Here is a 15,158-nt window from a genome sequence, read left to right on the forward strand (position 1 = left end):
TAAAACTGTGAAATGACAAACTTAAGCCTTCATATGATCTGGTTTTAGTAACATTCTATTTATTATTAAATGAACTGCCTTGATTTTGTTACAAACTATAAAAGACACCCCAAAATAACAACCTGAAATTTTTATATTAAGACATCACATTATGAAATCAAGGCTTAGGGCCTTTTTAGAAAGCCTAAGAAGAGATCATACTCTTAAAGATAATAGTAATACCAACCTTCTGATAGTGCAATGGATTATCAATGGCATAGGACAGCGTCGAGATAAAATTTGGCTTTGTAATCAGCAACGCACACTCCTGAATCAGAAACTGAGTCTTTAAAAATAAAAAATGATTTTCATTAGCACTAATCATCATCTAAGAACAAACAGAAGCTGAGGTACTCAGAACATTAAGATGTGATCTAACACTATATACTATTATATATTATCAAAATCAGCTCTTTAAAAATCTCGCCAGGTGCGGTGGTTGACAATCGTAAGCCCAGCACTTTGAGAGGCCAAGGCAGGTGGATCACCTGAGGCCAGGAGTTCAACACCTGCCTGGCCAACATGGTAAAACCCTCTCTCTACTAAAAATACAAAAATTAGCCAGGCGTGGTGCCAGATGCCTATAATCTCAGCTACTTGGGAGGCTGAGGCAGGAGAATCGCTTGAACCCAGGAGGCAGAGGTTACAGTGAGCCACCACACTCCAGCCTGGGTGACGAGAAAGAGACTCTGTCTCAAAAACACCCAAGGTAAAAGGAACCAGGAAATAAAAAAAGATGTAAAGAAAGTTATAGAGTTTTTTAAAAAAACTCATTACACTACTCAAAGTCTATTAGCAGCAAAACTTCCAGAAAATAAGAGCTCATTGATAAGATTACTGTAAGAAACAGTATTATGACAAACTCTTGCCAGATGGGGAATAAAGCTAGAGATTCAATCCAGGACATGAGATCTCCTCTGCCTTACTAACTTTTCAGGCAGGGAACCCTCATATTCCTGCTTCCTTCAGGCAGGTCTGATCCCTACCTCTCTAAACCTGAACTAGGTAGCTGTTATAGTCTACAGCCAGGCAGAAGGGACGCACAGAAAAAAAAAGGAAAAATCTAACACCTTTTCACCAACCAGCTACAATTACTTCTGGATGCTATTTTGTATGTGTCATATGCTACATACACTATGCCCAAAATTCATTTAACAATTACAGCTAAGTGGACATGAACTTTGTAAGCCCCAAATACCTGATGGAAATCTTTGCCACTGCTTTTACCATCGCCACTGAAATCCACATGCGAAAATAGGCAGCGTAATAAATGCCTGTCTGCCTCAGGACCGTGCCGATTCACAATCTAAAATGACCAAAAATAACATGTTTAAGAGAAGATTAAAAAAAAAAAAAAAGTAAGGTTTCAAAAAAGAAAATCAACCTCCAAGGCAAAATTCCAATTTACATTAATTACTCATTTTTGAATTGAAGTTAAAGGAATTATTGATGGAAGTGCCCATAATTTATAACTCAATTTTTTTTAGAGAGGTTCTATATTGCCCAGGCTGATCTCGAACTCCTGGACTCACAGCGTCTTCTCGCCTCACCCTTCTGAGTAGCTAGGATCACAGGCATACACCACTGCTTCCAGCTGTAATTCAATATTATAAAAATGTTTCCTGGGCCGGGCGCGGTGGCTAACGCCTGTAATCCCAGCACTTTGGGAGGCCGAGGCGGATGGATCACCTGAGGTCAGGAGTTCAAGACCAGCCTGGTCAACATGGTGAAACCCCGTCTCTACTAAATATACAAAAATTAGCCAAGCATGGTGATGGGTGCCTGTAACCCCAGCTACTCGCAAGGCTGAGGCAGGAAATCATTTGAACCCGGGAGGCAGAGGTTGCAGTGAGCGGAGATCGTGCCATTGTGGTCCAGCCTGGCCAACAAGAGTGAAACGTCGTCTCAAAAAAAGTTTCCTATAGTCAGTCACTGGCAGGAAGAAGAGAAGAAAAGCTACAGTAATTTTACCGTGCAACTCTGTACTTTGCTCAACATCTACACCAAAAACACCACGTAGCATTGATCAAATGTGTAACAAAAAGATTTTTTTTAAGGCAACAATTTTACATAACTCAAATTCTCTCTGCTAACACAGCTGTAATGCTACGTGGCACAGCCTTAAATGAAGCTGCCACAAGATCCGACTTCAGTGATTTAGATGCTGCCCTTGAGCTCAGTTTCCTGCTCTTCTTCAAATTTACCCATGTTTGTTTCTATTTGTTATTCTTTCTAAATGAAAAACTCCAGATAGCTATACATGGTTTGTTCTTTCACTTCATTTAGGTTTCTACTCTAAAGCCACCTTATCAGTGAGGTCTTATTACCATTCCTAAAATAGAAATATGACCTGCCCCAGCATCACTCCTTATTCTGCTTTACTTTTTCTCCATAGCATTTACCACTACCTGCTAATTTGTTTATTGAAATTTTGTGTAGCTGTGTTCACTTCTGCACATCTAGTCTAGAAAATACTTGAGCATAGTATATGTGCAGAGTAACCACGTTTGCTAAGAGCCACATACTACCTACACGTTGGGCTAGATATTGCACTGAGCTTTCCTGGCTTAATCTTCAAAAACTGCTAAAATTTACCACCGTCTATCCCCACGGGTAAGGGGTTGACATAGTTAAAACAGACTCCTGAGCCTAAAATCCAAGACTAGGAGCTGAAGAATCTAGATTTATAGTCCAACTTCAACGCCTATGATCTTCCCACTATATCATGATAATAACATGAAAGCTGGCTAAGTTCTTAGCTTATTTCAGTTTCCCTTCTCTTCATTCAGAAAATATGGAAGTTAAGAAAGACCATCTCTACCAAAAAAAAAATAGCTAGGCATGGTGATATACACCTATAATTTCCAGCTACTCGAGAGGCTGATGTACGAGAATCGCTTGAACCCAGGAGGCAGAGGTTGCAGTGAGCAGAGATTGCACCACTGCACTCCAGCCTGGATGAGGGAGTGACTCTGTCTCCAAAAAAAAAAATAGAATAGAGTCTGGATGCAGTGGCTTACACTTGTAATCCAAACACCTTGGGAGGCTGAAGCAGGAGGATCACATGAGCCCAGGAGTTCAAGGTTACAGTGAGCTATGATGGTGCCACTGCACTCCCACCTTGGGGGGGACAAAGCAGCACCCTGTCTCAATAAAAAATAAAACAAAAAAGAACAGAATTAACTATGATCCAATTAACCAGATCTCTCACCCTTGAAAAAATACGATAATGTGGTTCAACCCACATTTGCTGAGTATATGCTACGTACTAGTCTAGGTATAAACACAGCAGCAGAGGAGACTAATAGGTTCCAAATTCTCACAAAGTCAACTTTTGTGGGAGAAGTACAGGCAAAGAATTTCTGACAACATTGTATGTTACAAAAAGAAAATAAAACAGAGCTTGCTAATACTGATGCAGGGGGTTACCTCAGAGAAGCCTTCTAAGGTGAGACCTGTGAGCTGAGACAACCATAGATACAGGTGAAGAAAGAACAATCCAGGGAGAAGAAAAAACCTAGAGTGCAAAAGCACAGAGACAGAAAAGAACTCTGAAGATCAGAAAAAAGGTCAGAGGGAATCAGGGGGCCAGATCATGGTTAATGAATACACTGACTTGTCTGAAACTGTGTTATCAACCTAAAAAATAGAAGTCACATTTCATCACACAGTCAATGGCCAAAGAATAAAAAAGTTTCAAGTTTTTGTTTCACTAGGATCAGCAAAGATTTACTAAAATCCCGTTATCCTTACATTTGTTTCTGTAACTCTTGCTTAATTTTTTTTCCCATGCAGATTATACAATAAAAACCTGGAATGAATATTTTTAAGAAGCAGAATATGTTTTCAAATTTAACTATACGCCGGGCTCAGTGGCTCATGCCTGTAATCCCAGCAGTTTGTGGGGCTGAAGTGGGCGGATCACCTGAGGTCAGGAGTTCGAGACCAGCCTGACCAACATGGTGAAACCCCATCTCTACTAAAAATACAAAAATTAGCTGGACGTGGCGGCATGCTCCTGTAATCCCAGCTACTCAGGAGGCTGAGGCTGGAGAATCACTTGAACCCAGGAGGCAGAGGTTGCAGTAAGCCAAGATCACACCATTGCACTCCAGCCTGGGCGACAAGAGCAAAACTCCATCTCAAAAAAAAAAAAAAAAAAAAAAAGTTAACTATGGGGTACTCCATTATTTGTGTGGCACATAGGTTTGATACACTCTAAGTCTTAATCCTCCCTCATATGTCTTCTTTAGGTCAAATAGTGCCTACCATTCCATATGATTTTTTTCAACCATTCCATATAATTTTCTAAATCTCTGACATCATAGACTTATTTGCTAATATCCCTCTTAATATGTGGCTCCTAGATCACAATGTTTTACTACAGCCATAAATCGAAACATTATAGAAATACTGCCAAAAGCCTTTGATATACTTAATTTTTCATATAGCCTAAGATTTTGCTACCAGATTTTAAGCTGTTTAATACAATTTTTTAATTATTTTACTCGTCTCCCCTTCCCAACTGGTAGAATGGTTTCTATTTTAAGCAAAAACGTATAGGGCTTAATTTTAGAGGATAAATATAATCTTACTTTAACATCTTTGTAACCCAAGATTTTGTTTGTAAAATAGTTTTAGAAGAAACAGTTGCTCCTGGTGAGGAGCAGACAGCATGGCAGCGTAGAAGAAACATTCCATTCACAGCCATAAAATGTTTGTCTTTAATTACTGCAACACTGACTTAAAAAAAAAAATCTTCCCTATTAACATAGTATTAAAAATACTGAGTGGCTGTAAAAGCAATTGTTAAATTAGAAAGTTATTATATAAACAAGCTGGGTGTGGTGGAGCACAGCTATAGTCCTAACTACTGGGGAGGGTGAGGCAGGACGATCACTTGAGGCCAGGAGCTGGAGGCTGCAGTGTGCCATGAATGCGTCTGTGAACAGCCACTGCATTCCAGGCTGGTCAACACACCAAGACTCCATCTCCCTAAAACAAACAAAGTAGTCCAGAGAGGTCCTTCTTACCACCTCTAAAAATGGGCCAAATTCAGATTCCTCTTTGAAACTGACAAATTCAGAAATTAAAATGTTTAGGACCGATAAATGCCCCAAAACATACAAATATCCTCTGCTCAAGTGATGAATCTGCAACACCAATGAGCCATGAAAGAAAAAAGTTGTCCATTTAGAGACCCACATCAGCCCACAGAAATTGCAGAATGGTCAAGAGTATAGAGCTGAGGGAAGAATCAAGATCAAGATATCATTTAAATGTCTGTGATTAACCATCAAGCCAAAAGAGGGTGCCGGAAAAGCAGAATGCAGAAGAGGAGGTGGCAACCATTACCAAACCTGAAAACAGAAAGGGGAGACTACCCCCAACATACTCCTCACCCTCAAGCATGCCCAAGATTGTTGATGTGAATAAATAATTGGGTCAATTCAAAAGTAAAAACACAAAGAATCAGCATGGAACCTATTTTAAGAAACTGTAAAACAAACAGCAAAAACAAAACACAGGTTAAGAATACATATTTCGGCCACGCATGGTGGCTGATACCTGTAATCCCAACACTTTGAGAGGCTGAGGAGGGCGATCTCTTGAGGTTAGGATTTTGAGACCAGCCTGGCCAACATGGTGAAACCCAGTTCCTACTAAAAATACAAAAAATTGGCCGGGTGCAGTGGCTCACACCTGTAATCCCAGCACTTTGGGAGGCCAAGGCAGGCGGATCACCTGAGGTCGGGAGTTTGAGACCAGCCTGACCAACATGGAGAAACCTCGTCTCTACTAAAAATATAGTATTAGCCGGGCATAGTGGCACATGCCTGTAATCCCAGCTACTTGGGAGGCTGAGGCAGGAGAATCGCTTGAATCCGGGAGGTGGAGGTTGCAGTGAGCGGAGATCGTGCCATTGTACTTACTCCAACCTGGGCAATAAGAGCGAAACTCCGTCTCAAGGAAAAAAAAAAAAAAAAAAAGGTTAGCCAGGTATGGTAGCACATGCCTGTAGTCCTAACTACTCAGCAGGCTGAGGCAGAAGAACTGCTTTAGCCCAGGAGTTTGAGGAGATGATGATCTTGCCACTGCATTCCAACCTAGGCAACGGAGTGAGACTCCGTCTCAAAAAATAAATGAGGAAAAGTTAAATTAAACAGATGTTGATAGCAACCATATTCACAATAGCCAAAGAAAGCAGAAGCAAAACTAAATATCCATCAACTGATGATACAGATACACAAATATGAAATATCTATATAGTGGAATATTATTTAGCCATAAAAAGGAATGAAGTACTGATACATGCTACAATACAGATGAATCTTACTTGAAAACATTATATTAAATGAAAAAAGGCAAGGCCGGGCATGGTGGCTCACGCCTGTAATCCCAGCACTTTGGGAGGCCGAGGCAGGCAGATCACCTGAGGTCGGGAGTTCAAGATCAGCCTGACCAATATGTAGAAACCCCATCTCTACTAAAAATACAAAATTAGCTGGGTGTGGTGGTGCAGGCCTGTAATCCCAGCTACTCAGGAGGCTGAGGCAGGAGAATCGCTTGAAGCCGGGAGGCGGAGATTGCAATGAGTGGAGATCACGCCACTGCACTCCAGCCTGGGCAACAAGAGCAAAACTCCGTCTCAAAACAAAAAAAACAAAAACAAGAAACAAAAAAAGAAAGGCAGACACAGAAGGCCACATACAGTACGATTCCATTAAATTCGCAAACGCACCAAGGCAGAAATAGAACAGTGGTCACTAAGGGCTAGACAGAGAAGGAAAAGGAAAGTGACCGCAAATGAACCCAGGTATTTCTTCTGGAGGTAATGAAAATGTTCTGAAATTAGATAGTGGTTATGGGTGCACAACTGTGTGAATCTGAAAAACTACCAAATTATATATTTTAAAAGGATGAATCTGGCCAGGCGTGGGGGCTCATGTCTGTAATCCCAGAATTTTGGGAGGCTAAGGCAGGTAGATCACATGAGGCCAGAAGTTTGAGACCAACCTGACCTACATGGTGAAACCCCACCTCTATTAAAAACAAAAATAAGCCAGATGTGGTGGTGCACGCCTATAATCCCAGCTACTGGGGAGGGAGAGGCTTGGAAATCACTTGAACCCGGGAGGTGAGGATTGCAGTCAGCTGAGATTATGCCACTGCACTCCAGCCTGGGAAACAGACCAACACTGTCTCATTAAAAAAAAAAAAAAAGAAAGAAAGAAAGAAAAAGAAAAAAAGGCTAGGCACAGTGGCTCACGCCTGTAATCCCAGCACTTTGGGAGGCTGAGGCAGGTGGATCACGAGGTAAGGAGTTCAAGACCAGCCTGGCCAAGATGGTGAAACCGTCTCTACTAAAAATACAAAAAAATTACCCAGGCATGGTGGCGGGCACCTGTAATCTCAGCTACTCAGGAGGCTGAGGCGGAGAACTGCTTGAACCCGGGAGGCGGAGGTTACAGTGAGCCGAGATCGTGCCACTGCACTCTAGCCTGGGTGACAGAGTGAGACTCCGTCAAAAAAAAAAAAAAAAAGGTGAATTTCACAACCTATGGATATTTCATTTTTTTTTAATGTGAAAAATAAAGGAACCAAAAAAGAAAAAAAAGAGGAACCACACCAAAACAAGTCAGATCATATTTTATAATTTTAGAGACAAGTCACAGCATTTTATTCAAGTTAATCCATTTCATTCAATAATCTACCATATTGTACCCCGCACCACTATTACTGTCACTATTTCTCTTTGGAGATGACCAGGTTTTTAAAAATCTGGCTTGAATTTCCGTAATGCCTAACTCTATGATCAAAACTATTTTTCCATCTCAAAAAAAAAAAAAAAGAAAACTCCATCTAAAAAACAAAACAAATAAATTCCTTACCAAAAAGCAACCCCTTAATCACAAGACAGATAGAGGGAAAGATTAAGATATATTTGCATAAATTTATCTTCACTAGAAACAATTCACAGTCCACAACCATTCAGGGTTGTGTTTACTTGGGGACTTTATTTTGGGGAGGGGGTTCTCATAAATGTTTGCTTAATAAAAATAACCTGCCCCACTGTATCATGGAAGGGAAATGAGGACTAGTCCCCAGAGAAAAAGCAGGCCGTCCTCCAGGGAAGAGGCCCTAATGACTCCTAGGGGTGACAGAGTCAGTGATCCTGCCTCTCTAATCCATCACCAGTAATAAAGTATAACCAGGTGAATGGGAGACGCAGTAACTAGCCAGATAACCCATGGGCCAGAATTCCTAAAACAGGAATGCTTTTGTGTTTAAGTCAGAGCTGGAAAGATACTTTTGAAGAAAGTTACGGAGAATAGAAAAGTGTGAAAAGGATAAAGGTTTTTCACCAGGGAATCCACAGAAAGGTATCAAAGACAGTCTTGTGCTTTTCTTTTGGGATGAAGGTACCCCAAATGGGTTGTGCAATTTTCACATAAAAACTGGAATGATACTGAACAAGTGAAATTGAAATCATTTTCCCTCCTTTGTTCAATAAACACTGACAGAGCACCTATGTGCAAGGCAGTGGGACAAGTGCTGAAGGGAAAAGTAAAGCTGTCTAAGATGTGGCCCTGAGCTGAAGGAGCAATCCAGCAGTGCCATCAGACCCCTGCACACTACAGAGCATGGTGTCAGGGGCCAGATGGAGGGAAGGACCACTTCTGGCTGCAGCATCCAGGAAGGCACTCTGCAGTCCTTCCCTCTAGGTTCTCAGCATATGCTCCATGCCTGTGTGACTGCTCAGCCTGCCCCGTTCCGGACACTTGCTCATCTTCCTTATCTTTCTCTGTAGCATGAGAAATGTAAGTTTGAAAGGACAAAATCCTGCCTCACAGGTACCTAACAGAAGTGTGTGGAATTCAAGTACGATGGAAGTGTCACTTTATCTTGTTCCAGCAAGGTAGGAAAAAAAATTGGGAAAAGACAGGTAAACAGTGGTGGTGAGGGCAAGGTGTTTTCATCAGAAGGTGGGGGCAAAGGTATACATACTAAAAAGTCAATTTACTGCCAGGCACAGTGGCTCACGCCTGTAATCCCAGCACTTTGGGAGGCTGAAGCGGGCGGATCACGAGGTCAGGAGATCGAGACCATCCTGGCTAACACAGTGAAACCCCGTCTCTACCAAAAATACAAAAAAATTAGCCGGGTGTGGTGGCGGGCGACTGTAGTCCCAGCTACTCGAGAGGCTGAGGCAGGAGAATGGCATGAACCTGGAAGGCGGAGCTTGCAGTGAGCCCAGATAGTGCCACTGCACTCCAGACTAGGCGACAAAGTGAGACTCCGTCTCAAAAAAAAAAAAGTCAATTTAATATGTGGCTTACCCCAGAGGACACAAGGGTCCTGACAGTCAAGGACCATAAGAAGGTAGCTGGAAGTCCTCTTGCCAAATAGGACTGAACAGCTAAAATCTTTTTCTATTTCTTTTTTTAACAACTGGTCTATTCAAGCTCAACCAAGGCATTTAAAAAGAAAAAAAAAAAAAAAAAAAAAAAAAAAAGGACTAACTAGCTTAAATAGCTTTGAAAGACAATTTCTAGAAAGTAGAAAGATCAGCCGGGCATGATGGCTCACGCCTGTAATCACAGCACTTTCGGAAGCCAAGGCGGGCACATGGCCTGAGGTCAGGAGTTCGAGACCAGCGTGGCCAACGTGGTGAAACTCCGTCTCTACTAAAAATACAAAAAATTAGCTGGGCATGGTGGTGGAAGCCTGTAATCCCAGCTACTCGGGAGGCTGAGATAGGAAGATTGCTTGAACCCAGGAAAAGGAGGTTGCGGTGAGCTGAGATCGCGCCACGGTACGCCAGCCTGAGTGACAGAGTGAAACTCTGTCTCAAAAAAAAAAAAAAAAAAAAAAAGAAAGTAGGAAGATCACTGAATAAACACTGCACCACCCTCCTCCCCAACACACAAAAAAAGTTAAGAATGAATGTAGAAGTGTAAAGAAAACTTTCAGCTATCTTCAGGTTTGTGTTTGGCACTTTGATCTGTAAGCAATCAACATGGAGAGATGCTATCCCAAAGAGGAAAGTCTGTAGGAATCATACAAGGACTCTCCCACATGATTCAGCCAGGCAAGCCAATACCCACTGCACAGGAGGGTGTGATGGTGGCTCACCAAGTACTGAGTGAAGGAGTCCAGGGGCCCAAGGCTCTGATAAAGGATACTCCAAGGCCAAAAGACAACCCATGTGAAGCAGTCCAGCCCCAGGACTGTGACCAGCAAGGGCAAGGGTCTGGCTGGACAGAAGTAGGTGGCAGCTGCACTGCTGGCTTCCAACTTCACTATCATGAAAAACCCAGACAGGAAGTTCGTTGGGGAGCCATCCCCAACCCTGTTTAAGAAAAGCCTGGGAGCTAGGCGCGAGAGCTCATGCCTATAATCCCAGCACCTTGGGAGGCCAAGGCGGGCAGATCACCTGAGGTCAGGAGTTCAAGACCAGTCTGGCCAACATGGTGAAACCCCATCTCTACTAAAAATAAAAAAATTTGCCGGGCGCAGTGGCTCACACCTGTAATCCTAGCACTTTGGGAGGCTGAGGCAGGCAGATCACCTGAGGTCAGGAGTTCAAGACCAGCCTGGCCAACTTGGTAAAACCTCATCTCTACTAAAATACAAAAATTAGCCGAGCATGATGGTGTGTGCCTATAATCCCAGCTACTCGGAAGGTTAAGACAGGAGAATCGCTTGAACCTGGGAGATGGTGGTTGCAGTGAGCTGAGATTGTGCCACTGCACTCCAGCCTGGGTGGCTGAGCAAGACTCCGTCTCAAAAAAAAAAAAAAAAATTAGCTAGGCGTGGTGGTGGGCGCCTGTAGTCCCAGCTACTCGGGAGGCTGAGGCAAGAGAATCACTTGAACCCAGGAGAAGGAGGCTGCAGTGAGCTGAGATCACGTCGCTGCACTCCAGCCTGAGCGATAGAGCTCAGGCTCCTCCGGGAGGCGGAGGTTGCAGTAAGACAAAATTGCACCACTGTACACTAGCCCAGGCGACTCTGTCTCAAAACAAAACAAAACAAAAAAAAGTAAAGAAAGGAAAATCCTAGCTAGCAGGTTTCTCAGGGCCCTGAGCACCAGCCCAAAGCCAGATCAGACCTATTTTATAATTTCCACGGAAAATAAAAAGCTGTGAAAAATCTTTTTAAAAAAAAGATTGGGCTGGGCGTGGGGGCTCACACCTGTAATCCCAGAACTTTTCGAGGCCAAGGAGGATCACTTGAGGTTGGCAGTTCGAGACCAGACTGATCAACATGGTGAAACCCCGTCTCTACTAAAAATACAGCCGGGCATGGTGGCACATGCCTGTAATCCCAGCTACTCAGGAGGCTGAGGCAGGAGAACTGCTTGAAAGCGGGAGGCAGAGGATGCAGTGAGCTGAGATCATGCCACTGCACTCCAGCCTGGACGACAGAGTAAGACTCTGTCTCAAAAAAAAAAAAAAAAAAAAAAGATTGGGCTAAGAGCTCTTTTACAGATGATGATGACAGAAATCACTTGAAATAAGGGGCAAAAGTTAGTTACCTTTCATGCAACATGCCCACATAAATGTGTGGTTTTCCTTCCACTGTCTACTCATTCCTTTAATGGCACTTGTTTTCTGGCTAGTTTACTTACATGCTGTATTTCCTGCTGGCTGGCTCGGTAATTTTTCTTGGTTAAATTGTCCACCAGGTAGCTGATTTGAGACAAGGCCAGCGAGAGCGAGTCAAGATTCATTGCTGGTTGGGGCGGAAGCAGGCGGCCGAGCCCGGCGCAAAATCACCATTATTCCCCTTTAGTCACCTCAGAGGCAGGTTAATGCTTTCTTTGTAATTAGGCTATATCTGGTATCTGTATAATATCTTCAGTTCTTCTTTACCAGGGGTCTTACTCTGTTCTGAAACATGGCACCTGTTTAAAAAAAACACACACACACAAATCCAGAGTTTTAAATTAAAGGAAAAAGGAGGCTGGTCCAAGCGCAGTGGTGTTTACAACTAACTGATCACAACTAGTTGCAAATTAATAATTAGAAGAGAATAGGGTTAAACTACCATTGTCTCTGTGTTAGTACCTAAAATGTTACTAAGGACTCTAAAAAGATAGTAAGGTAGCTCAACCACTGTTGATAAGAGATGCCAAGTTTCTCAATTAGGCAGGGCAAGTATAAAAAGAAAATACGTGGCTGGGTGTGATGGCTCACGCCTGTAACCCCAGCACTTTGCGAGGCCGAGGCAGGCAGATCACAAGGGCAGGAGTTCGAGACCAGCCTGGCCAACATGGTGAACCCGTCTCTACTGAAAATACAAAAATTAGCCAGGCATGGTGGCGCACGCCTGTAATCCCAGCTACCCAGGAGGCTGAGGCAGGAGGATTGCTTGAACCTAGGAGGCAGAGGGTGCCATCAGCTGAGATCGTGCCATCGCACTCCAGCTCTGGGCAACAGAGCAAGACTCCATCTTGGGGGGAAAAAAAATATGCCTGTAATCCCAGCACTCTTTGGGAGGCGAAGGCGGGTGGATTGTCTGAGATCAGGAGTTCGTGACCAGTCTGGCCAACATGGTGAAACCTCATCTCTACTAAGAATACAAAAAAATTTGGCCAGGCATGGTGGCGAGCGTCTGTAATCCTAACTACTCGGGAGGCTGAGGCAGGGGAATTGCTTGAACCAGGGAGGTGGAGGTTGCGGTGAGCCGAGATCATGCCACTGCATTCCAGCCTGGGTGAGAAAGCAGTACTCTGTCTCAAAAAAAGAAAATACTCATCCAAAGAGTTTCATTTTAGGAAGACAACTTGTAACACTTAAGATTTCTATTTTACCTATTTCAAAATAATTTCTACTATACCCTTTGGAAGCAGCAAGTGGAAACTTACTTAACATTAAGGTTTGTGGAAGGAACACTCACCTCTCATTTTCAGACTCTCTTTCCATGGTATCTGCAACCTATTTATAAGACCCTATGTATTCACTTTATTCTTTACGTTACTGCTTCAGAATCAGGTAGTTTGGTCTTATACCTTGGGATGTATGTTTTAGGTATTTGAATGGCTGTACAAGTAAGGACTCCAGAAGCCAAATTGCTTCCTGCATTGTTGAAACCGTTCCCTGGGAGAATTCAGAAAGGGAAGCCCAAAGCAGCAGTACAGCTAAAATGACAGGATGATTATCAGTTTAACTCCAACCACCTGCTGAGTGAGAACTATTCTGTATAAAGAAGATAAATGTGGCTGTGCAGTGGCTCATGCTGAAGTGTTGTAATCCCAACACTTTGGGAGGATGAGGTGGGAGATGGGAGGATTGCTTGAGGCCAGGAGTCTGAGAAAAGCCTGAGCAACACAGTGAGATCCCATCTCTATTCTGTTGTTGTTGTTGTTGCTGTTGTTTTTGAGACAGTTTCACTTTTGTTGCCGAGGCTGGAGTTTAATGGCGCGGTCTCAGCTCACTGCAACCTCAGCCACCTGGGTTCAACTGATCCTCTTGTCTCAGCCTCCCAAGTAGCTGGAATTACAGGCAACAGCCACCACGCCCAGCTAATTTGTTGTGTTTTTAGTACAGAAGGGGTTTCGCCATGTTGGCCTGGCTGGTCTTGAACTCCTGACCTCAGGCAATCCACCTGCTTCAGCCTTCCAAAACGCTGGGATTACAAGCATGAGCCATGGAGCCCGCATCCCGGCTAGCTTTTGTATTTTTAGTAGAGACAGGGTTTCGCCATGATGGCCAGGCTGGTCTATTAACTCCTGACCTCACGATCCGACCGCCTCAGCCTCCCAAAGTGCTGGGATTACAGGCGTGAGCTACTGCGTCCAGCCACACCACCCATTTTTTAAGGAATTCACCAAGAACCACTGAAACACAAAAATCTCTGAAGGAAAGGAGGTGAGCTTATCCACAGCTTCATGTTCTGAAGTCCGCTTGTAATTTCATTACAATCAAAACTCACCATGTAAGATGCAGGAAACTCAGGAAGATTAAAACCCCTTTAAAAGGCCATTTAAAACCTTTATCTCTAACAGTTTCTTAATGTATAAAGGTTACATAGTTTTATCAAGACAAAGCAAAGTTAACAGTTTCTTAATGTATAAAGGATACATAGTTTTATCTAGACAAATCAAAGGTTCTACATATGCTACTGCTCCATACCCACCTTAAAAAAAAAAAAAAAAAAACCTGTGCACGGTGGCTAACACCTGTAATCCCAGCATTTTGGGAGGCTGAGGCAGGAGGATCACTTGAACCCAGGAGTTTGAGACCAGCCTGGGCAATATGGCGAGACTCTGTCCATTAAAAAAAAAAAAAAAGTAAAATATTTTTAAGTAAATAATAAAAAGATGATGGATACACTTATTTTGTTCCTAATATGGCATTTTACTGGTCTCTCTAGTCTACTCTGATGACTTTTGGCTTCACAATATTGGAGTCCTTGAACTTTTCTTCTCTAGATTCACTTTCTTAGTAATCTACTTCAGTCTTTTTTTTTTTTTTTTTTTTTTTTTTTGAGACAGAGTTTCGCTCTTGTTTCCCAGGCTGGAGTGAAATGGCACAATCTCGGCTCACTGCAACCTCCACCTCCCAGGTTCACATGATTCTCCTGCCTCAGCCTCCCAGGTAGCTGGGATTACTGGCATGTGCCACCACGACTGGCTAATTTTGTATCTTTTCTAGTAGAGACAGGGTTTCTCCATGATGGTCAGGCTGGTCTGGAACTCCCGACCTCAGGTGATCCGCCCGCCTCGGCCTCCCAAAGTGCTGGGATTATAGGAGTGAGCCACCGCATCTGGCCTACTTCAGTCTCATGGCTTAAAAAACCATCTATAGGCTGGGTGTGGTGGTGCACACCTATAATCCCAGCTACTCGGGAGGCCGAGACAGGAGAATTGCCTAAACCTGGGAGGAGGAGGTTGCAGTGAGCCAAGATCACGCCACTGCACTCCGGCCGGCCTGGGCAACAGAGCAAGAGTGTCTCAAAAAAAAAAAAAAAAAACCATCTATAAATTAGCCAGGTGTGATGGTGCACATCTGTAATCCCAGCTACCCAGGAGGTTAAGGCAGGAGAATCACTTAAACCCAGGAGGTGGAGGCTGTAGTGAGCTGAGATCATGCCACCTCACTCCAGCCTGGGCA

The 15,158-nt window shown here is 43.3% G+C and overlaps 1 protein-coding gene across 12 annotated transcripts in view; it reads right to left on the bottom strand.

Annotated features, from left to right (window-relative positions):
- CNOT1 (CCR4-NOT transcription complex subunit 1) overlaps positions 1–15,158 on the bottom strand; it is a 110,406-nt gene that overhangs the window by 67,930 nt on the left and 27,318 nt on the right. For all 12 annotated transcript variants that reach the window (XM_054455116.2, XM_054455114.2, XM_054455115.2 and 9 more), the window contains 3 exons: positions 11,672–11,947; positions 1,238–1,345; positions 227–325 (listed from right to left, as the gene is read on the bottom strand). In XM_054455116.2, the coding sequence (XP_054311091.1) occupies positions 227–325; positions 1,238–1,345; positions 11,672–11,773 (309 nt within the window). In that variant the 5' untranslated portion in view covers positions 11,774–11,947. The remainder of the gene's footprint in view (positions 1–226; positions 326–1,237; positions 1,346–11,671; positions 11,948–15,158) is intronic.

The sequence above is a fragment of the Pongo pygmaeus genome, chromosome 18 (genome assembly GCF_028885625.2).
Source record: "Pongo pygmaeus isolate AG05252 chromosome 18, NHGRI_mPonPyg2-v2.0_pri, whole genome shotgun sequence".
NCBI classification, from domain to species: domain Eukaryota; kingdom Metazoa; phylum Chordata; class Mammalia; order Primates; family Hominidae; genus Pongo; species Pongo pygmaeus.